Raw genomic sequence first — 24,297 nt, forward strand, 5'->3', positions numbered from 1 at the left:
TGAATGCATCATCTGCCCCCTAGCCCTGAACACTTCCATTGGACTTTAGGGACCGCTACTATAAACATACCAAGAGACCCTGCGAGAAAAGAACACAACGTCGTCGTTACTCACGGCCAAGTTGTGCAAAGTTTTTCAGCGTTTTTGCGATTTTACTTGTTCCGCGTGTAAACCAGAATACCAGCAGAGGAGGGAGTCGAAGGAGCTATCGGAGTGGAGTTTTTGCGACTGATTCGCTCGAGATTTTGCTTTTCCACATGGGGATCCGAAGCTATTTCACAAACAGATAAATACAGGGTTGCACGAGGAGTTTGTGATTGCTATTAACTTCGGCGTCGAGTGAAGGAGAGTCTCCCCATCAGCCAGCAGAGAAGGACATGTAGCGCAGGACCAAGGGTGAGTTTGTCTTTCGGGGGGAAAAGTCTTCACCGGAAAAGTGAGAAGCATTTAAAGTCTGAGTCATCTCTGTTCAAATGTGGGCCAAATGACTCGGCCGCACAAGACAAGCTCGGAACTCAAATGACTTCCCCAATTCCCGTCTCCTAACCAATAAACACCATCTTTAAGATGTTTGCTGCCGGCGCTGAGTTCATCAGGAGCTGGAGAATTACTGGTTACCCCTCTAATCAGACAACATTCTCCAGAGTTAATGAGGCCAAACTGCAGTTATATTCATAGGCTTGACTTTATAGACCCTTCTGCACGACCACCCCTCTTTTAGGATTGATTTGGGTATCTTTCTGGGGGGGTGGATTGGTGCATACCAATCAGTGTCCACAGCACTTAAACGGGACAAGATTTCCAGGCACCTGCTGACCTTTTGACTTTAGTGGACGTCTTGTAGGCGCGGGGTGAGAGGTGAACATGTAGTGATGGATGGCTAAGTGAGCTCGGAGGACGTGTACATCTTTGTGCTGTGGATGTCACCCTGTTGTTGACCCGAGCATTACTCTCACTCCATCTGCATACCTGGTGCATACGTGTTTGGGTAAGAGTGTGCAAAAGATGTGTTTGAACATGCATCCTGGACTGCTGATTGTGAGGGTAAAAAAAAACGAGAGTTCAGGCAAATATAGCAAAGCTGCAGCAGGAGAGAGAGACACACACACGCGCACACTCATACACACACTCACATCTGGCTGTCTTTATAAGCTCGGAGGCATGCTGTGTAAATTATATGGTGCCAGAGCGGGAGCTTGAGTATACACAGCACTTTTAAGACACCGAGAATTTAAAGGGCCAAAAGTCCGAATCCTCCATCCTTGCCCGTGGTCTCAGTACACCGGGCTGTGTTTAGACACGAGGGATTGTGGGTAAATGTCTGATAGACATATTGTTTCTTCTTTATCGTCTGCATCATCAAGCCGGGCTGCTAAACGTTAACACCCGCACTCCCACAGGCATTTAGTTTGCTTAACGTCAGCTTGGTATGAATATAATAGGTGTTTACTACATAATGTGTGTCCGCCTGCAGACGGGAGAGTGGCTATTGTTTGGGTATCCAGTGGTCGTGTGTGTCTAAAGGTCATCCGATTGCTATGTTGGGCAGCCATACCTGTAATTTTGGTCAAGTGCTCATGCTGCAGCAGTGAGGGAAAGAGGCAGGAAAAGTTTGTGCAGCGTCTCACCTCTGGGATGATGGGCTGTCACACGTTCGTCCACCCTTAATCCGTCCCTTATTATACAAGATTAGTCATCAAACTGTTTGATAATTGGTGATTTGTGTAGACCCTTTGAGACCCAGTTGGATGTGAATTACATGCAGTGATCTCAGTTATTCCGGAACAACACTGGTGAGTTGGGACCCTTAAATCTCCAAGGAGATTTTCACACATATTTTCACATTTTTTTGGTAAAAATATATTCACAAGATAGAAATATTAACTGACACATACAGTTGATAGATCCAATATTGATGGTAGCAGAAGGGCGGTGAAGTGTGTGTGTGTGTGTGTGTGTGTTGTCTGGCAGATGAAGGCAGAATGGTGAACGGGATGCAACCTGTCCTCTCCCACACTCCATATTAGCTGCCCTCTAGGAGTTATGGGTGAGCTGTCAATCACAGCCACCCTCCCTGCACGCGCACACACGCACATGCACACACACCCTTCTCACCCCCGCTGCCCCCACCACCAGCAGCGCGATCGCTTTGTGAACAAATCCCTCGCCGTTCTGTCAGGAAGTCTGCTTGTGATTTCGCCCCCTTTTATTGGAGCGACAGGAAATGGAATGTTCCATTTGATCTCACTCGTGAACGGCGCGTTTTTCCTTCCCTCGCGGCCGCCAAGTGGGAGATGCAGCCGGATGTCAGCAGTAGCGGCTCCAGAGCGTTGCCCCCTTTCATGGGCCCATAAACCCGGTGCTATATTGAGGCTCCTTGTTGGGTGCCTTGGGGTGTAACTCTGTGAAAACACTCGGTGGCTTTGTGGCGAGGGAGCGTGTGCGTTTGGAGTTGTATTTGGTCATGTGAGTGCGGTTTGGTTCCCAGAAAGGGGGTGGGGGCAGCAGGATGGAAAATGTGAACAGCGCTGGTGGTTTTGAAGGAACAGACGGTGGTGGCTGACGCTTGATCGTCCCCTTGTTTCTGTTGTTGTGGTGAGGAGACGGCTATCAGCCTCTCTGTCTCTGCCCCCCCCCCCCCCCACCGGCCAACTGTACTAACATGATAAGAGCATGTGAAACAGCGCTGTCACAAATTTTCCCTTTCCCACTCACTCCCACTTATCTGAAACCTTTCCCGTGTGGGTGCTGGGATTCACCGCTGCTTTGTTTGCATCCGAGACGCTCCGATGGCTCTTTCAGTCGTATCTCCCAGCTCCCCAAACCACAGCTCCTCAGGTTTCACTGCCTGAGGATGAGCTGGCAGCGCCGCATCATGACTGGGTTGGAAAATCAGATTCTGGCCAGTCTTTCCGCAGTAGTCTTCTCTGATCCTCGACCCGCCTTTAAGTGCCGCGATGGTGAATTCCGCCCGCTGGGTTATTTGTACCCAGCGAACTTTATTACCTTTCAGGTCAGGGTTTGTCACAGTTAATGGACTCTATTCTGTGTATTCAATCACCAGTGTGTGCTGACATATCACAGAGCGACTTTGTGTCTGTGTGTGTCTCAGATGTGGAGACAGAAAAAACGTTGGAAAGTGAAAGAGCAGATGCACTTGTTACAAACACGCCGTCTGTCCACCTGGCTCCGCCATCTGTCTGCAGCTGTCGCACGCTTGCATGTCACGGACAATATGGTTTTGAGTGAGTACGAGTGTGTGTGAGAGTGTGTCAGGGACTGCGTGTAAGCTTATTGTAGACTGAACTCTTTAATAGGGTTTTTTTTTCCCGAGGATTAAAAAGTAAGGAATATTTTTATATGAACACGATGCTGCTTACACCACAACTAACCTGTGAAAACTTGGGTAGAGATTCTTTTTCTAAAAGAAAGATATCACTTTTTGTTGCTTGACATATGGTTGTGTAGTAAATGATATTCTGCGTTGGAGCTCGCTGAAAAAACACAACTAACCTCGTTATTCTCCTTTAAATCCATCATGACAACATATACTGAAGGCTGAACCGTGTGTGCGTTACAACTGGTAGTTGACAGGACAGCGTCTCTACTCGGGTCACATGACACGCTGAAACCTATCAAGGATTTCAATTGTCCACCACAAAATTCCACTTTCCTCCTACTCCCCCCCCTCCTCCATGTGATCTGGGCCTCATTGAGCTGACCGGGAGGAATTGTAGTTATGAGCTGTGAAGCACTTAACCCGTTTGTTTTGCCCCGGCGCTCATGCGTAACGAGCGGGGCGGAGGGGGGGGTGGCACTGGCATTTCAGACAGAGACGGCCGCAGAGACGAGATTGATTGAGTTACACACGCTACACTTGCGTCCTCGACCCGAGGAGGGCTGGATCTGATGGTCTTAGCGGTCGGCGACAAAACGCCGTTTTGTTGCTGGCCATTGTTTGACTGTGAATGGAGAGCAGACGGGTGTGCAGGGAGACAACTAGTTTAACGTTAGTCGTAAAGGAAAAGCACCAGCGCAGGTCTCATCCCATGTTTTATGCTTTGGGGGCTACATTTTCAGGTGTCCATACCTAAAATGTCAGCCTTCTTAAAGTTTCCACAGGTTCCACCTTGTCTTGATGTTTTATTTACAGAAGAACTGTGATCAGAAGAACAACACAAGAACCTTTTCAGAGCCAACGAAGGCGTCAAGACCTAAAAGAAGTTCAGTTAACTCTGACTTTGGTGTTTGAGACCCCTGGGACCCAGATGGTTAAAAGAGAGACACTTAAATGGCACAAAATCCACAGTTTCCTGTTTGGTTGCATCAAGGACCCGACTGAAATATCGCAGTGATACTGGGCATCCTAACCTGTGACTGTCTTCATCAACGATGTGCAGATAAAGTGGGTTTAAATAAAAACTATTAGGGATGCTAATGAATGAGGCAACGAGTGGATAAACTGACTAGCATTTGGTGGCGTTCTGTCACGGTGACATCTTTCAGAAGCACGGCGTGAAAGTTCCTGATAAAACGTTTCAGCGGAGGCCACCACGGAACAGCACGCCCTGTTCACTAAAAAGGATGCAGATTTTGGATTGGCCGCCTTCTCCTTTTTGAAGCAAAATCCAGTTTATCTTGATTAAAAATAAGCTCCGCCGCCGACAGACGCAGAGAAGAAATTTAGCTCCTTCCACCGTTTTGATTGTCACCGCATCACTTTATCCCAACAAAGAAAAACAACAAAAGTCGGCAACAGCTTTGTATATTTTTAGCCGAAGCTGGAAAAGAAAAACAAAATTCTTCCCCCGTTTTTTTCTCCCTCTCTCCTTTTCTCCCTGCCACAAAATTACAATGTGCAAATTCATAAATGTATGCGCTGCTTTTGCACTCTGGAAATAAACATCGCCTTCGCGGAGAATGCCACTGCGGGGCTGTTGTGGCGTTGAAGCAGCTGGAGGAGTGGGTTCTGGTCCCGGCTATTGTCTGTCCATCTGTCTGGCTGTATTTAACCACGCACACCCAACCACGCCACTGATTACTGGTTCTGAGCAGCACTAACTGTGTCTGGTCTGGTCCTTTGGCTAACCCCTGAAGAACCTGATGTGTGTGTGTCTGCGGTGTTCCTTGTTCCTGCACGTCTATGTTTGTACACACAGTGAAAGTATTTGTCTTTACTTGTGTCTTTGTGTGTGTTTATCTACCGGCTGTCCACAGTGACCAGCGCTCTGTACAGCGTTTTCCCAGGAATGGCCACAATCAAAATGGTTCATGAAAACGGAACACTTTTCATTAGACCAGCCAGTATGATTTTCCCGGGAGATCAAAGCAAGCACTCATAATTATCAAAGCCACTTCCTGGCTTGGTGAAGTTTCAGGTGTGTGACCCAAATTGCCTATATAAGCTCGCTGATGGTGACCTTGAGGGTTCTGTGACCTTCTACCTAGTAAAGGAAAATCATAGCGCCTCTTTTTAACATCGAGCACGTACTGCAACGGCATGCTGAAACGGCTTTTTAAAGCACCGTCCACCGATTCTCATAGCCTTTATTTGTTATTAGTTCAGGCAGTTGTTGATGTTGTGTGTGTTTTAGGCTGCTCGCCCATAAAGAAACACATAAATAGGATGATGCCGCACCGCAGTGAGCCGTCTCCGATGGATTCAGGAGAGAGGAATGTGTTATGGTTCCCAGAGGGCCACGGCCTTTACAAAGGAATAGGCTAACGTGAGGGTGATTCAATTCATACCAAACAGCGCGGCTGTAAGTCAGCAGTTTACAGCTTCTTGGACTCGTTCAGTCCTGGCCGCCTCCCCTGCCGATCCCGCTCACTCGGGCTTATCGAGGCGCACATTTACACACACTTTTCCTGCCAGTGCTTCATACTGTTGTCAGGTGTGCTATGTTTTTCCAGTCCGGGCAGAGAGGAATCTGGGCTGGGGTCCAAGCTGACTATCAACAACACATTGCTGGAGCAGAGGACAAGAAGCAACATATCCACTCCATCTTCACTCCTCCCCTCTCCCTTCACCTCGCTGCATTCCCCCCATCCTTTTTCACACATTCTTTTCATTTTAATGCATCCCCCCCCCGTTCTGTCTCCATTTTCCCGCACTTCCCCAACGTTTTAAAACCTCTGCACTTCTCTAAGTGGCTTCTGTTTTTCCTGTCTTTTTGAAGGGAGGCGATGTTGTTTCCTTGTAAAGGAGGTGTGGAGCCTTTTTTTTTTTCAAAAAAATTTTGTTGGCTCATTCCTGTCTAACGAGGCACCCGAGTGGCCACCACCCTTGAAATGACACCACCTTTCAAAAACCGGCTGACATCACCCAAACAGTTTAAGTGTTTAATTAGGAGCGACTAGACCAGACTAATGCGGACACGTGCACGTCAGCTGATACCAGGTAAACAGGGCGTAATAGACAAGATCGTAACAAAACACTCTAAAATTATGGACGAATACGGTGGTGTCTGACTTCAGCATCTTCCTGTGTGTGTATCACGATGACATATAATTCCTGTCTTGTGGCAGTAGCTGTCAGAAAAGGGCCCATGCGAGCATGTGTTAGCCACGCATGTGTGTGATCTTACACACATCTACACTCTACAAATGTGTGTCGATGCGCTGCAGGCGGACAGAGGGGCGATAAAAAGGAGAGGAAAGGCCTCCCACACAGGCAGATATGAGACTTAGAAGCTCCATTAGCTCCTCAAAGCCAGCTGCTGGGTTCAGATGGATGTCTGCTCAGGCCGTTTGAAGTCCATTCATCCATGGCTTCACATCTCTGCGTCTGTCTAGCAGCTTTGGCCGACTTCGGGCCTCAAAGGGCCGTCTAGAGCGCAGCTGCCGCCACCGTGGGCTAAAGCTGTGTGCTAGCTGCCCCCCGCTCCTGCTGTTGCTGCACCGGATGTGACTGAGGTGATGCTGTAGGCAGCTGTGGTGTGGGAAGCTCTGATAGGTGGAAACTCTGCAGCCCTGTGTGAGTGTCAGCAGTCTACAGACCTTCTCGATCCTGTGTTAATAACGACTCCTTTTTCGTCTTTCTCTGCAGCACCTGTTCGCCCCCTCCTCATCATCGTCCTCCTCCTCCTCTCCGGACATCTTTGGGAATGGGCCACTGCCCCGCCACGGTCCATCTTTCCACCCAGTGGTGTGGCTGGCGTCGCGCAAGAGTGAGGAGGGCACAGGCCAGGTCATAGAGCCCGCCCACACCTCTCCTCACTTGCTTGCTCCCAAGTGACTTTTAACCTTTGACTCAGCTGTGACCCCCCCCATCCCGCCGCCTCTCCTCCTCCTCCTAAAAAAGAAAAAACAAGCCAAAAACACAGACATGCCCTTCCGGCTGAAGCTGCGACGCACGCGGCGCTACAACGTCCTGAGCAAGAACTACTTTGTGACGCGGATTCGCCTGCTGGATGGCAACGTGATCGAATGCACCCTGTCGGTGGAGAGCACGGGACAGGAATGCCTCGAGGCTGTGGCGCAGAGGCTGGAGCTACGGGAAGTAAGGATCAGCCATGATTGCGCAACTCTTAAACTACGTCAGCATGTTGTGAAAGTATACCATATTTAATTGCACATGGTCCAGGAGAATTAGTTTGTGCATCCCAGTGGTAACGGGGATGGTTTCCTGCCCTCTCAGTGCTTGTTTGAGGGCTGTAGTGTTTGCTTTTCCTCATTGCTGTGCCGATAAATCCGAGATTTATGATCGTTTGTGATTGCCGCGTGTCTCCCTCCACATTCTCTGCCCTCTGCTGTCCATCCCCTGCAGAGTCCTTGTCTGGCTCTAACGAAGCGTGACACCCTCTGTCTTGTTTTCCCAGCACAAGAAAGAGATAGTCCTCATTTGCCTGGCCAATTTCAACCCGCACCTCCACACTTTTTTTGTCCCCCCCCCCCCGTTTGGCACCCTCTTTACATTCCCCTCTGTCAGAGTTTAACGACACCTCGCTGTGTGCTGGTAGACGCGACAACATTTGATCCTTTCTGCTTTTCGTGTGGTTTCTAATTTTTTTTAAAGGTTTTGTGCCGCTTGGTGATCAAAGGGCGGATGTGTTTGTTGGCAACCAGTTGATTTTGATGAACACATGTCGTTGAGTGAGTGTGGGGGTGGGGGGTGTTGAACACACTCACACAGTGTTGCGGTATTTGCCAGATGTCAGTGATGTTTTATAATGGGTGGTGCGTGGCCTCATTTCCAACCACTGTTCCCTGTCGCAGCTATCATTTTTACGACTATCGTTCCCAAACAGTCGATCCCTGCAAACAAAACAGGTGTTCTTTCCACTTGGCCGCGCCAGTGAGGATTCGAGGCGTTTGCTAAAACAGTAATTAAATGATGCAGCGTTGGCGAAGTAAGCAGCCGTTTTAATGGAGGCTTCTCGAGAGCCGCCTTTGCGCGGCTCGACTGAGCCAGAGGTTTGTTTTGACTAGTGAAATATGACGGGAGCTGATTTCATGTCGTTTGCTTGCGTGTCAGGACCTGCCTCGCATCCATGAAAACAGACCTCTGAAGAATTTCATGCATGTATCCAGACCGGCGGGAACATCAAATATCAATTGTGAAGAAAACCAGCAGCCAAATCTCAACACAAGCTGATTCTTGTGACCTAAATCACACTTAGTTTTGACCATTTTCATTTGAAAGTCCCTAGTATGTATCAAGAACATAAATAAAGCTATTTCCTGGTTTTGGAACAGACCTCCAGGTGGTTATTTTAGATTTATTGAAGAGTTCCTTGATCTCCAAACATACTTAGTTATTGTTGTTTTTTTTGGTGATATTCCATTATAATCACTGTCTTTCAGTACGTTATTAATACCATTCTTCCTAAATCTTTCTCAGATATTCATCAGTTGCCTTCATAACCATTTATATCTACACTTCTATAAATGTTTCCAAATACTTTTTCCATTGAGCACATTTCCTTTATCTTGTTATCTCTATCTCTCAACCCAGAACTCTCTTTCTTTCTTGTTTACTTCCTCCTCATCCCATTTTCTCTCTCATCTTTCCTGCCCACGCTGTCCTGTTTCCTGTTACATCTCCACTCCATGACCTCACTGCCCCATGCTGACCCTCTACCAACCTCTCCTCCATCCTAGACGCATTACTTTGGGCTCTGGTTCAACGGGAAGACCCAGGCCCCGGCCCACCGCTGGGTGGAACTGGAGAAGCCCCTCAAGAAGCAGCTGGACAAGTTTGGCAACGAGCCGCTGCTCTTCTTCGGAGTGATGTTCTACGTGCCGAACGTTTCGCAGCTGGAGCAGGAAGCCACCAGGTAAACTGCAGCTTACAGTGAGACCTTTGGAAAACTCCTCGTTCCCAGTGGTCATCATCCTGCTGATGCAATGAAAAGGTGTATCCAGGGGTCAGTGTGAGGTGGATAATATGCCATATCAGATTCCTTCCTTCACACACACGCACACACATGCACACACGCATGCACACATACACCCTGTCTCACACCGAGTTGCAGAATTTATGACTCCAGCTTTTCTGGATGTAGAAATGGGTCGAATGCAGGTCACAGCTTGATGATTTGATGCTGAGATGAGTGTTTCAGATAGAGTATGAGTGTGTGTGCATGTGTGTGTGTGTGTGAGTGTGTGGGTGTGTGTGTTATTTGCCATCTGCCAGTCAGCAATTGGTCTCTTACACACTTGCTGTGTGTGTCAGGTTTGTTCTCCAGAAGCCAGAATCTGTGGTCTGGTAAAAGGATGGTACTGGGGGGTGGGGGGTGTTTGGGGTTGAAGGGGTTATGATGGGGCCTAAGGGGCAATTAAGGGGAACAATGGTTGCCTCTTTTCCTCAATCTTTGCCGTCTTTTGCCGATAATCCCCGTACACGGTATAACACCCCCGCCCCCCCACCCCTATGCTCCGTTCTTAACGGCCGTCGATCATCACCAACCTTCTCCCGAATCCTTAATCACTCTATCGGCCCCCACGCTCACTTTTCTCTCTTCCTCCTTTTTAGTTCAGTCAGGAATGTTGGCACGGCCATCCAGTGTAGGAGGCGGACCACACATTCCTCCCTGCAGAAGTACTATTGGGGGAGGAGGGATGAATAAAGGGGATGGGGGATGTCTGGTTACACAAAACACACACACGCACGCACGCTCACACCTCGCACACTCCCCCAAGAATCCTCTCAGAAGCCAGCTGCAGCCCTGTCAGAAGACTTAGTCACAATACAGCACATTGTGAGCACATCCATGCTCCCCAAGGTCGTCCTCAAAATACTGGAAACCACTTAAAGCTATTTTTTAAACTTAAAAAGTCTTTAAATAAGCTGTTTTAAACTTAGCAGTGTCGCTTGTGACTGCCTCTACGTCCATTAGAGAACTTCCCATTTTTAAAGAAACAAAAACAGATCCTTTATTAGCTAAATGATAAATATGCTCACTTTCAGGAAAGGAAATAGACAAACAAACGTGGGTTGATAAATGGCAGGGGACAAAAAGAAGACAGTAAATCAAATATTTGGCTGCACGTTTGAACTTTAGTCATGCTGATTTCGCTGGAACATGTACACGTTTCTGCGTCCGCAATAAAAAATATGTTTGTGCTTGTGTGTGCAGTGGGAGTGGATTTGGGTTTTGTGGCCGTTGCTGTTGTGATTTATTGTTTCACAATAGCAAACAACAGCAAATCTCATGTGCTGTTGGTTTTAAATTTAGAGTGTTTCCCTTAAATCGATGTATTTCAGTTGCAAACTGAGGCGCTCAAAATGCCTTTCCAACACACTTTAACAGGAAATGGAACAAAAAAATCACAGCTCTGGAGGTTTTTTTCCGGCTGGTGTCGGCTCGGTCTTGTCTTGGTAGAAGAGAATTATTGTGAAAGTAATGTGAGGGTTATGATGCGGCCAGCTCTTTGAAGCTCAGTATGTGTCTGATGTGTAACCTAACGCCTGGTCCCCCGTCCTTCCCACTCATACATTCATCTCTTCCTCTTTCCCTCGCTTCCAAACGCCAGCTGTGAAAATTACCTAATGAGTGTGTGATTGTCTGTGTGTGTGTGTGTGTGTGTGTGCCCTGGCTACATATTTTTGCCAATAATCCAAACATGAAGTCACTAAATCACATAAATTGGAGCCAATGTAAACACTTTGATGTTAATGCCGTTAAGATTCGGGGCTCTGTGGAGGGACACCTGTCGGCCCGGCAGCAGCTTAGTGAAGCGAACTGCGGTCGACCAAATCAATTCTCCAGGAAATATTTGAAACCGAATCAATGGATCCACCAAGCAGCAGGAGTCAGACAGACACCAGAGTAGCCATGTAACGCTGTATTGACTTTCATGTGTTTGTCATGCCGCGGCGGTACTCCGTCTGTATATGATGCTGTTATGTGGCTGCAATAACACAGTCGTCCCTCAAAGGAAGAGATTAGTTGGTCTTAAATAGGCAACATCTGGACGTTTTATCTGGCGCCTGCACAGGTGTCTTTGTTATGTAGGTTCTACTTGGTTGAAGCTGACACTGAGCAATGCTGCTGCAGGCGTACACGGAGGACCCATGTCAATGAGAAATCTCTGTTCAGAAAGTTCTCCACACACACACACACACACTCACTGGAGTTATGTGTGTGGTTTCTCTCTGATTTGCATGGAGGAGAAACAAAGAGGCTCAGAGAGGGAAAGTAAGGAACCTAAACAGCGAGCTGTTGACCAGAGGAAGGCCAGCTGGCAGCAACGGCCCTGAAATCTTCGCTTTGTTCAAGTAGTTACACACACATGCTGATTCAACACTCTAACGGGCCTCCCCCCGCCCCACACAAGCCGTCTGGACCCAAACAGGGGTGAGGGTCAGATCGGCGAGAGGCAGAGGTGTGTGTGGGGAGGGTGGACAGGCATATGTACACACACTTTCATGCATGCATGCACATATGCTCGCAGGCTTGTTGTCCAGGCCACTTGGACATCTGGCAGCATGTCTTGAGCGGGGCTCGAACATGCGTGGGCACATAAAGGGCTCTTTGTGTCTGTGTGGCTGCCTGGAGTGCCAGCAGAGCACTCTGCCATGGAGGAAGTTCCGACTAACTCGCAGGCTTGAAGGCTCTCCTTCTTGTCTGTGGATGTATTTTTACCTATAATTACGGTGCCGTGATGTCATCCTGACATACGCACCAGGTGTTTGGAGCCATGGTGAGGCTTTTAAGAGCTGAAAGTGATGAGTAATAAACCAATTTACATGTTTTCTCAGCCCCCGGTGTTTAGGAATTTTGGTGCTATATGGACCGTGATGGACCTTTGACCTTATTATTAGGAACGTTTGCAGGTTAATCATCAGTGGTCAAATGTTGGAAGGATAAAAAGCCCAATATCATGTGAAAAGTTCTTGATTTTTGTCTGTTGCTGCAGCAGACTGCCCTGTCAGACTTTCACTTGTGCACAGTTATTTCAACAATTTGCCATCTGCCTCTCCACCGCTGACCTCGCAGAAGTATAATAAACCCCATCGCTTTGTTACCGCTGAACCTCAGGATGAGAGCCAACTACTGTCGACCTCAACATTCGCCCGGACCCCATGCAGAGAGTGCTGGGAAAACACAGAGAGTTTGTAAAAACAAAGTCTACAATCATTTGAAAGGCTTTGTGTTGCACCAGGCTCCTCCCACCCAGACCACATTGCCCCCCCCCCTTCCCTTCAATGTAGCCGCAGCACTTGGGTTTAGCTAATTAGAGGGTTGCCACGGGAACGGAATGGCAGCTTAGCTAACGGGTGTAATGACAGGGTGAAGGGAGGAGGGCGGGGTTAGATTATAGGTCCGAGACTGAGCTGAGAGGAGCTCAAAAAAGAAAAGATGGAGAAGAAGTGGGGGAGAGAATGCACATAGATATGAAGGGGAATGATGCGAGAGGTTAAAGGGGGGCGGAAAATTGTGAAATCGACCTTAATTAAGCAAGCAAATGAATAAAAAGGGGAAATACGAGATAGGAATGGCTTAAAAGCTGCGTGTGAATGCAAGTTAAATGACTAAGCACGTCCAGCTCTGTGGTCTCCACACGGGCCTTTGTGTACTCTGGCACTAACTGTCCATTCAAAGCTCGTCAGGGCTGCGCAAAAACGAGCGTACATGTCGGGAAGAACGATGTTTTGATGCCCACATTGGAAAGATTCGGCCTGCAGCCGCTCTGGTGTCACACACACAAAAAAAAGCCAGTTCCGGTGAGCCCCGCAGTTCTGCCTCCTGTATGGTCAGTTTCCTGACATGGCCTTTGATAAGTACCGCTCATTAATTGACTGTCTTGATAGTCTTTTGCTGGAGTTCTAAAAGAAACATTGCTGTAAAAAAGAAAAGCTCACAGCCCTGGAAGCCCAGTTGTTTGGTTCCTCTCCGTGTACGTTTATCATTCCTGCCAAATCCAGAGTGAGTAACTGGTATTTCAACCGGGGGTGATTCACTCATTCCTCGCTCATCTTCGGCCTCTGCTGCAGCGTTGTTTGAACCAGCTAATGCTGGTGCCGATGCTGTTTTGACACATACGTTCTGTTGTGCTAGCAGCAGAGATTTCCCGTCTCCAACGCGTCACTTGCTGAGAGTTGTGTTGAAGAGTGGGGCTGAAGTGACTCTTCTTGCCATTTTGAAAAGGGGAATGTCGCCTGGCTGTTCTGTCCTGTCCTGAAAACCCAGTCTGGGAAAGGCGTTCTCTATTAAGTGGGCCTTCTCGAATGAGGCCTGGTGGTTATCAGGTATAAACAGGCTAATGGACCTGTCCTCCAGTGGTGGTTACCCTGGTAATTCCATTAATCTGCACACCAGTTTTACACTTGAAAAAATCCCCAAACCTCTCCAGGAATGATGCATTTCACCTTCTGCTCATGTTCCCTTTTATCTCCATTAGGTATCAGTATTACCTGCAGGTGAAGAAGGGGGTGCTGGATGGACGTCTCCACTGTGCTGTGGAGCAAGGCATCAGACTAGCTGGTCTAGCAGTGCAAGGTGAGACGCACACATGCACGCACACGTGTAGGAACGAGAGGTTCACGGGAATAATCGACTGTTCGGAGAGGGAAAGAAACTCACACTTTCCCAAGTCCTCCTGGCTTTGCTACCTAATATGGCTGCATACCACTGGGAGAGTCCAGTCCACTTGAGTTCCTGTGGTATCAGTCCTAACACAAACACATCCACACACAGACTCGTTCCGTCTCCTCGCTCTCGTTCCTGGGCGCTGTCTGTGTCTCGGGGGGAATGTAAACAGACAGTTTATCGCTAGTTCCAAGGTTTTGTCTTAGGAGCACCGGGAAGACGTTTATCTGCGGGAGAACACTGGGAGATCTGCTGGGCTTGTCCGCAACAGCTGCCTGGAAATGTTGCACCTCGACACGTGATTGCGAGGTGGCTGGCTGGCGGGTGTCGCTGGTGTGACCGTTTGGCATCGTTATCAAATACAGTTGCACATGATTGGTGTGCCTGTATTTATTTATAATTGTAAATGTCATTATTTGTGTGATTTAAAACTATTAAAATAATATTATGGGGATTTCTAACTCTGAACGCCAAATTAGAGAGTAATAAAAGGCAGAGAAGAAATCGTCATTTTCCTAAGGACTAATATCTTGTGTTAGACCTCAGGTATTTGACACTAACTGTGCTTGTGTTTGTGTTTCCCAGCTGACTTTGGCGACTTCACTCAGTTCATGTCTCAGGACTTCCTCAGGGAGTACGTGCTCTTCCCAGTGGTGAGTCCTCAAATCGTCTGGACTCCGACGGAGCCCCCGTTAAAAGCATCTTTTAACTCTCCTTGCTGCGCGAAACTCACTTTTTCTACCTGCCGTCCTCCTCATCACCCTCAGAACTGGCCGACTGGAGACGAGGTGCTGGAGGAGTGGACAAAGAAGGTCGCGGAGGAACACAAGAGTCACTGGTAATTCCAGCTTTGTGCTGATGTGAGTTATAGAGAAGCTGGATGTGTGTTTAATTAACGCGTTTCTGTGCTCTCCAGTCGAATGCAGGCAGCTGAAGCAGAGCTGCTGTACATCAAGGAGGTGGAGAAACTGGATGGCTTTGGCCAGGAGACCTTTCCTGCTAAGGTAGGTGGATGGAATATCCCCAGACATTCCTCCCTATAGGAAGGCTTATCTGTATTCTTCTCATGCAGGACAATTACACCAATGATATCTTCATCGGCGTGTCCTTCATCGGAGTGTTCGTCAAGCACAGAAACGGCAGATCCATTATGCTCCACAAGTAAGTGTTGCCAGAGCCTCGCTGCGTTTTCAGCCCACCTGGGATCCGCCTGCGTGGGAAATGAAAGCATGTGCGTGTTTCCGTTTGTGCGACAGATGGAAGGACATCGGCACCATAGCGCACAACAAGTCGGCCATCACCGTGGAGATAACCAGCAGAGACGACACTATCATTTTTCACATGGTGAGTGTTTTGTCTGGAGCCTTCACACACACATGGGCGCACTCACACTCGTGTGGGAAGAGAAACACTCGGATATCTCCGTGACTATAATGGTGAAAATTCCAATTTATCTTGCAGGAGGACATGGAAATGGCCAAGTACATCGCACGCCTTTTCACCGCCAGGCACAAGTTCTACAAGCAGAACAAGATCTTTGCAGAGTGAGTCTGCAGGCCAAAGCACAACAGATTCCAGAGTTGATCTTGCTGTGGCAGCGTATTTAGCCAGTGTTTGTGTTTAGGCCCACTCACTCGCCTGCACCCATCAGAAGAAGACCCACCTGGACCCATCGCATCTCTCTGGTAGTTGTTTGCTTTGTTTTTTGCGTTGCTCAGCAGGCCTCGGGCCTTTACGTTTTCAACACAAGGAGCCAGAGAGACAGAGATGTCAGTGTGTTGGCTGTGTCCTGGCAGCTCTCAAACGTATCCCGCCTTGATTTAATGTGCTGCGGTGATGTGGTGGGTGTTGTTGGAAAGTTCGCAAGAGTGTTGCTTGGTTTGATTTCCGGTGCGACAATGAAGGCAGTGATTTATGCGTCCTTCTCCCCGCTGGCCCCACAATAGCCAGGCTAAATGTGGCACAATGGCTGTAGAGTCCTGGTGTAAATCTCTGTCACACTCTCTCTCTCGAAGAAAATCCGAAACATATCGAATGTTTTTATTGATCGGAAGGTTTTGCAGCGTTGCACATAATGATGCAATTATTTTTCCACTGTTAGAACATTTTTGAGGCGCTAGAAACCTTCAGATGAACATTGCTACGACATCAACACTTCCCTTTTTTGTTTTAAAGCAGTCATACTTTCCAAAAGTGAAGGAACATTTTAGAATGTTCCCTGAGTACTCAATAGAAACAACTGTTTTCATTGGCTGATCAATATAATTACTAATTCTTTTAGCTCCATAAACGAGTGTTGCTATGATACTACAATTTCTAAATTTGTTTGTACAGTGGAAAATGTCCATACTGACTTTTTTCAAGTGTAATGGTCAAAATGGAAAACCGGATCAAGCAGGCTTTTCAAAAGTGACCTGGAAAAAAGTTTTTTCTTCTGCTAATTAAAATGGCAAAGTCTTCATTCTGTTCTGCAAATGTGTTTCTTTGTTTAGCCGAGGCCCCAGTCCTGCAACTTCCAGTCGATGCATTCCCAGTATGGAGAGCATTATCAGGACACACAGAGCTCCCAAGGTAATACACACACACACACACACACACACACACACACACACACCACACACACACACACACACACACACACACACACACACACACACACACTAATGCTCCTAATAGCCCAATGAGTCTTTCCCATCAGGCCTGTGACTCATACCAGTTTGTATTTTAACAATCTTCCAGCCAATTAGAGCTGGATGGTGGTGCTGTGAGCGGTGACCTCATTCCTGCCTCATGCTTTAATTGCCTTAAACACACACGGTCATCTTGCTTTCTAATTCTCCCGATTGAAAATCAGCAGGAAACACTCAGGGTGTGAGTCTACGCGTGGATGCGTCTTCGGACTGATTGTGTGCGTGCAGATTATGAGTGTTTTGTTCCTTTTTGTGGAATGGAAACTGTTGGACCTGAGAGGAAAATGTTTGTTGGGGGATGATAGGAACGCCGCCATCGCCTTGATTATGGTGACGGGACAATTGCTCCCCTTTTGTAATTCTTAACTTTGTTGTAAGTGAATCATAAACGCTGTTTAATCCACAGACAGCATCTTTCACGACGACCCGTTTTACAAATCGGAGACCAGCCTGGACCGCTGCCCGGTTGACTTCCCCTTCCGAAATGGTACGGTGCCCAACGGGAGCATGTACAGCAGCCCCAGCCTGAACTCCCTCAATCACTCCCAGACTTTCGTCCCTCCATCACCCATGTCCTCCAATCTCAGCATCCCCGGCAGTGAGCTCATGAGGGCAGACTACATCCCCAGCCACCGCCACAGCGCCATCATCGCTCCGTCCTACCGGCCTACGCCGGAGTACGACGCTGTCATGCGGCAGAAGCGCCGCATGCTGCCAGCTCACCACGACCTCCACAGTCAGTCCCTGCGGAGTCTAAACATCAGTAATTCGTGTGCTTACCGACAGCCTGAGGCTCTGGTGTACAGCCAGCCAGAGATGAGGGACAGGGGCCCTTATCACGGCCATGGACCCAGTCCGGGACAGTACCCACCACAGGTACAGGTGGATACTCAGATTTTATTCCTCTTTTTATTCTCACTGCGTTTTTAATTACATCAAGTGTAAAAGAAGAAGTAAGACATCATGATTATACACCAAGAATCTGACTTGTGCTACTCTGGTTTCCTGTGTTTCCAGATCAGTTACAGTAAACCTGTGTCTCACGGCCCCCACCAGGGAGGACTAGCCAACAGCCAGGGCCCCTGCCTTTCACCCAGCATTAATGGAGGCAGTGTGGGCGTTGAAGGCGTAGGAAGCTCCATCTCACACACGGTCAGCACGCCCGAGCTGGCCAATAACAAACAGCAGGGCGCCAACATGGGAAACTATGCAGCAACGGCCAATATGCTAAGAAACCACATGTCGCGCCCGCCGCCGCCTTATCCTTCCAGCCACTTCCGCCCAGCCACCAGCACCCCGGACCTGGCCAGCCACCGTCATCGCTGCATCAGTGGCAGCAGTCCAGAGCTGGTCACCCGCATGGTCCAGCTGTCGGTGAAGACCTTCCAGCCGGACAGCTCGGCCGTGGTGCACCAGTCCTTGCAGGAGGTTAGCGAGCCGCTAACTGTAGCTGCTAAGCACCGCTCCACGCTGGGCAAGAGGCACAGCATGGAGGTGATCAGCAGCATGAGAGGAGGAGGTGGAGGAGTGGGGATGGAGGGGCTTATGATGAAGAGCATGAACGGCCCCCTTCATCGGAGGAACACCCTCAGAGAGCATGTGATGCCCACCCAGGCTAAGTCCATTCCTCAGCCCCAAACCACCCAGCCCCCAGCTCCAGCTCAGCCGCCACAGGAGCTGCCCATGCAGATGACAGCCCAGAAACCCCCCGAGGCTCCCGTGGCAACGCCGGGCCCATCGGCTCCCTACCAGCATCAAAAGACTTTGTCCAACGCTACCATGCTGATACACAGCAGTGAGAGTGAAGAAGAGGATGAAGAGGAGGAAGAGAGGCCCGAACTGGATGTTCAAATCCCCGGGCTCAACGAGGACATCAGCATCAGTGCTCAGCTCCAAGCTGCACTCGCCAAATTACCCAACAAACCACCTCCGGAGTACCCTGGTCCCCCTAGACCCCCGAACAACGCTCAGATCCGCACCCACATCCACAATCCCAATCACACCCACCATCACAACCATGGTCAGGGGTCCCAGAGCAACCAGGGACCAGTGGACCCCAATCACGATCAGGGCAGAGGACTTAAAACACCTCAGAGTCCTAGTGGCCCTGCAGGGGGTGGCAGCGGGACGCTGACCCGAGGGGACCAGAGCGGGGTGAACGGAAGCGTCTTAGGTCCGTCCATCTCAGAACCGGACCTGACCAGCGTGAAGGAGAGGGTGAGGAAGGAGCCGGTGAAGGAGAGGCCCGTGTCGGAGATGTTCTCCTTAGAGGACAGCATAGTCGAGAGGGAAATCGCTCAGAGGGTGAGAAAAGACATTTAATCCTTCATTTAGAAAACAATTGCGTCACAGGTCCACAGAATAAAAGGTAAACCCATCCTGACCTGTAAAAGTATCGTCCAAGCCTTGACAAATGCCCACAGTGGTTACATCAGTTCGAAATATTTCAGGCTGTTGTTTTCCAGCGTCTTTAATGGTTCCTGATTAGCTATAAGCTGTTCCTCAGCACCTAAGAGGGCAGCACAAGGCTCTGAGTCCCCCCAGGCACCTAAAACCCTAATAAATCCCCCAGATTATTCTCTGGTTTTGCTGTTTTAGTGTCGGTGCGTGGCGTTTCTGTTCAGGCACGGCCTGGGGGGTCCACCTGTAGGTCAAAGGGCACGATCGCCTCCCTCGGCTGCAGCAGAACTGTAAAAGCCTGTGTGACATCAGGGAACAGAAGCTGTTCCCCCACATCTAGTGGACGCCAGATGGTTTATCTCATAACTGGAGGGTACCCTCATTGACCCTCAAGCTGTTGTTTTGACTGTCCCAGTCCTGCTGGGGGGTGGAGGAGGTGGAGTTGTCTTGTTGATTTAATAGCATCAGAGATTAGGGGAGGTAATCCGTGGTGGAAGGGGAGAATGTGCGGTGTGGGTCAGAGTTTGGTCAGTAGTACAGCAGGGTGACCCGGAGAGCGTGTGAGTGTAAAGGAAACTGTGGCAGGTAGGTGGACGTAGACGAAGACAAGCAAAGACGATCCCAGAACCAGCTGAGTTGTTTAAGGAGCGGTGAGTCTGCTCTAATAGGCTTTTGTACGCAGCCCTCGGTGGTAAACACCTTTGTACCCACCAGCAGGAGATTGGTACGGCCAGGTTTGCCCTACAAACGGGGACACTTAGCACGCGCGTCACCTTCTCCCTCCCCGCAGCTGCGCCCGCACATATGACTGCGTACCGCTCGGAGCCTCGCCATGCTGCCCATGAACCTGACGCCAGCTTCTTCCTCTCTCTTAAAGACGCTGGAGCGGCAGAAGATGTCCGTGGACTCCCTGAAGAGGCCGCTGATGATGGCCGCTCTCAACGGACTCTATGTGGCCCGGATGCCCGTCCCCGAGAGCCCCTCCGAGGACGGCGCCAAGGCCGCCACCGATGAACGGGTATGAACTGATAAGATAACTTACTTTAATTACCAGCTTTGTGCTTTTACTTGCAGATTGAAATCTATTTTACTTTTAATCTGTAGATTTATGGAGCTGCAGACTCTTTGGGTTAATCTCATAGACTATATTTGATGGTCACAATATTTAATGTTTTTGGTGACATCTACCTCTTGCAGCTCGGAGGTGTGAAGCCTCTTTCCAAGCTGCTGCTAAGCTAATGCGGGCGATCCCTAATGTGAGCCGCGGAACGCATGGCACGATGGTGCTTATCGCCTCTAGGCTCGTTGGTATGTTAAGAATGTGACCTGAGCGGGAGACAGACAGAGTGGGAAATAAACAGGGTCTAATAAAAGTGAGCACACGTCAGACTGAATTACACTCAGTTTGCTCTGTTGACGTGTTGATGCACATTACAGATTACGGGATTCCACAGTCAGTGTTGACCACGTTTGAGAGACGTGGACATTTATTAAAATGAGAGTTCTGCTCTGAATGGTCTCTTTGGTATGCTGGAATGTGAATGAATCAAAACTCCTTTTGGGGACTGAAAGGGAAACCTCTGAGTGTGCTGGATTTCCATGACTAATGTCCCTCTTTGGTTTTCCCAGTGTAAGACATTGGAGCTGAAGCTGGAGGAGGAGCGGGTCTTCACTGAGTATGAGCAGATTCTCAAGAAGAGGGTCGACTGCGTCCTTGCAACGGCCACTCTGCCTGAGAATGTGGAACGCAACCGTTTCCGTGATGTGGTTCCCTATGAGGAGAACCGGGTTGAGCTGGTGCCGAACAAGGAGAACAACACAGGCTACATCAACGCCTCGCATATTAAGGTGCTTCAGTTATGAGAAAAGGAGTCTTGGGACACTGCTTCAATGATGATGAGGATATGAGTAGCCTGCTCTGTTAGCATAAGCAGAGCCCAGGGCTGTCATGTTCTTGGCTGGTTTTATCAGTTTTTGGGGGGTGCATCTCTGGGTGGGTTACCAGCTCATTATGAGGCCCTATACAAGCACCTTGGTATTTCTCTGGTGCCATCCATGTTTTGTCCATGCTGGGTCTGGAACCAACAACCTTCTGCTTCTCAGACCAGCCTGCCAACATACTGAGCTACCACCCTGTGTAATTATTTCACAGTCATCTCCAACTAGGTCACCATAATAACTAGAAGATATGTGCAGTGTGACGTCAAGCTAACGGCTTTGTTAGTTACAGTACGTATACAGCCTGGATTTACATCCAACATGTACCTATCAATTATAGCCACTTTTAATAGAATGTTTTTACGTATTTGTGCATGTTTGCGCTTGCTTCAGATCACTTTATGACCACCACATCACAGATGATAACAGAGATCACATACTGTACTTGATCTTTGCTGTGGTGGTAGATGTCAGTGATGAATGCCTCTGAGGAGAGGAAGAAAAGCACTTTAAAGGCATGTTTGGACCTCTTAAGCTCACAGAGCTCATGGAATTCCCAAAGAATACCTTCTATACTCCAAACCCTCTTAACCTGAGCTGCTGTCGCCATTGCTCCCACAAGGTATGCTAATTTGAGCACCAAAGCAGCTCTGAATCCTTGTCAATGGAATATACCTGTATGGATTATAAATGCTGCATCAGGGAAGAAAAGCAGGGATCAGTTGGTTGGAGTGTGGAATACTGGGAATTTTCACTGCTGTGTTAACTTATTTATTATTAAAGGAAGACCTATTAGTTATTTATTTGGATCTATACTGCCCCCAAGTGGTGAAGGAAATTACTGTCTGTATTGTTTTTGTTTTTTTATTCGTAATATTTCCTTTTATTTAACATCAAATGTAATTTTTGTTCCTCATCTGATTATGTGTGTTTTCCCAGGTGATGATCAGAGGGGAGGAGTGGCATTACATCGCCACACAGGGCCCACTCGCCAACACATGCGCCGACTTCTGGCAGATGGTCTGGGAGCAAGGGGTCAATGTTATCGCCATGGTTACTGCAGAGGAGGTACACACACGCACGCACACATTCATTTATGCACACATGGCACCCGCAGATGTAGCCTTGTCCCGGCAGCTGGTACCTGTCTAAGCACAAGAGATTGTACAGAAATGTCCCACGTGGTGATTCTTTTTTCCCTCCCCAGGAGGGAGGAAGGTCCAAGAGCCACCGTTACTGGCCCAAACTGGGCTCAAAACACAACTCCGCCACTCACGGCAAATTCAAGGTGACTACGAAGTTCCGCACTGACTCGGGCTGCTACGCCACCACGGGGTTAAAGGTCAAACACCTGCTGTCGGGTCAGGAGAGGACAGTCTGGCACCTGCAGTACACCGACTGGCCCGAACAGGGATGTCCCGAATATGTCCAGGGTTTCCTCTGTGAGTGCTCGCTAGTCAGGCTCTAATGAAAGAAGACACGTTGCAAATGCAGCCAACCATCAACGTAACGTCTGACTTTTCTTCTTCTGTGCTGCAGCCTACCTAGAGGAGATCCAGTCCGTCAGGAGACACACTAACTCCATGTTGGACACGTCAAAGAGCCTCAACCCCCCTGTGGTGGTGCACTGCAGCGCTGGGGTGGGTCGCACCGGCGTGGTCATCCTCACCGAGCTCATGATCAGCTGCCTGGAGCACAATGAGGTGGGGGTGGCGGCTCACACTTTGTTTCTGTCATCTCCGGGGGCCACGGCTCATCTCTCTGTCCCTCTCCCCTCTGCAGCCAGTGGAGGTCCCCACCATGCTGTCAGAGCTGAGGCAGCAGAGGATGCTGATGGTGCAGACCATCTCCCAGTACAAGTTTGTCTACCAGGTCCTCATCCAGTTCCTCAAGAACTCTCGTCTGATCTGAAATCCACCGTTGAGGCGCGGCAGATGAAGAGGACAGCGGTACTTTTCTTTGGCACCACAGATCAAACGTTGCTGACGGCTTGTTGGAGGTGGAGTCGGCGTAGAATTGGAGCGATATTCCAAATTACTTTAAATCAGTGCGTTCAGATCTCCATTTGCAATTCCTGGACCATCCTGTGTGCTGTGTGTGTTATTTTGTGTAAGGTTATTTGAACATACAGGTTTTGTTTTCTACTTTTTTTTTTTCCCTTTTTAATTTTTTTTCCCATTTCCTGGCTTTGTGAGGAACTGCAGTACGCTGCATGGACACTAGGAGGCGTGGTTTCATTTACTATTATCTTAACGCTCTCTGAACCACTGGTCTCAAATTCTATTGATTAATACCGTAAACATTAACTTAATCAGTATTTTAACAATTTTAATTTATTTTAATCGATATTTTTAAACCCCCATTCGTTTAAAAAAAAATTATTGGAATTTTTACATTAAAAAAAGTCTTTATTGTCAGTATCAAAATTATACTGATTTTTTTTAAAAAAAAACAAAAATATATATTTAAGTCCGTCTTCCCAGTCCAATCACCTTTCAGGTTTAATGGCTGTTCAGATATTTTAGAAAAATGTATATAATTTCTCTGCAAATACAGTGGAAATAATTCTCAGTATTCATGAAAAAACCTATTTCTACATTTTTGTGCCTTATTAAAATAAAAACAACAAGAAGCCGTCTATCTATAATCCCCTTGGTGTCAATTTAAAAAACAAAACTCTTTTGTCCAAAAAAGCCAAAATTTAGTCATTTTTCTTAAGATCACGCTTCTAATTGGACAGAAACCCTGTAAAATATAATGTTGAATCTTTTATAAAAACATTTAATTTTTATTTTTCCTCAACTGTCCAGTAACTTTGTACATACAGTCACTGACATGCGACAAGATTTCTACAAATGTTTATAGTGTCCTTTTTTGACTTGGTACCCTTAAAATACCGTAACATAATAAACTATGCATGCTACTTTTCATTTCATTGTATATATTCTCAATTAAATGTAAGCTTTATGCTATCGTATAAACAGTCTGTAAGTGATTTCCTTTTGCACTTGTTTTTTTTTGTGACAATATTTTCCCACCGTGGCATTCCACTCTGTTTATATTTAATTTTCAGCCCTTCATTTTATTCGATAAAACCCCCAGATACCTTCCAGAATGTGTACATATGTTTTGTATATGCGTTTTTAGTGCATCGACTTTTTGATTTTCTCTCCCCTGACATGTATGAAGCTGTCATACTTGCTTATTATGCAATAAAGCCTTATTTTCTTTAA

At 48.0% G+C, this 24,297-nt stretch overlaps 1 protein-coding gene across 2 annotated transcripts; it reads left to right on the forward strand.

Annotated features, from left to right (window-relative positions):
• LOC130516057 (tyrosine-protein phosphatase non-receptor type 14-like) lies at positions 1-24,297 on the forward strand. 2 transcript variants are annotated; one of them, XM_057016821.1, is made up of 20 exons: positions 1-396; positions 7,049-7,501; positions 9,103-9,278; positions 13,849-13,946; positions 14,622-14,689; positions 14,804-14,874; positions 14,953-15,040; positions 15,109-15,197; positions 15,293-15,380; positions 15,498-15,580; positions 15,661-15,721; positions 16,529-16,607; positions 17,133-17,608; positions 17,744-19,030; positions 20,004-20,144; positions 20,756-20,974; positions 22,004-22,132; positions 22,272-22,506; positions 22,604-22,767; positions 22,847-24,297. In XM_057016821.1, the coding sequence occupies exons 2-20, from the start codon at positions 7,328-7,330 to the stop codon at positions 22,973-22,975; spliced, it is 3,855 nt and encodes a 1,284-aa protein (XP_056872801.1). In that variant the 5' UTR covers positions 1-396; positions 7,049-7,327; the 3' UTR covers positions 22,976-24,297. The 2 variants fall into 2 exon arrangements, with proteins under 2 accessions (XP_056872801.1, XP_056872802.1); XM_057016822.1 differs by having other exon boundaries at positions 5-396; positions 17,133-17,602.

The sequence above is a fragment of the Takifugu flavidus genome, chromosome 19 (assembly GCF_003711565.1).
Source record: "Takifugu flavidus isolate HTHZ2018 chromosome 19, ASM371156v2, whole genome shotgun sequence".
Classification (NCBI taxonomy): domain Eukaryota; kingdom Metazoa; phylum Chordata; class Actinopteri; order Tetraodontiformes; family Tetraodontidae; genus Takifugu; species Takifugu flavidus.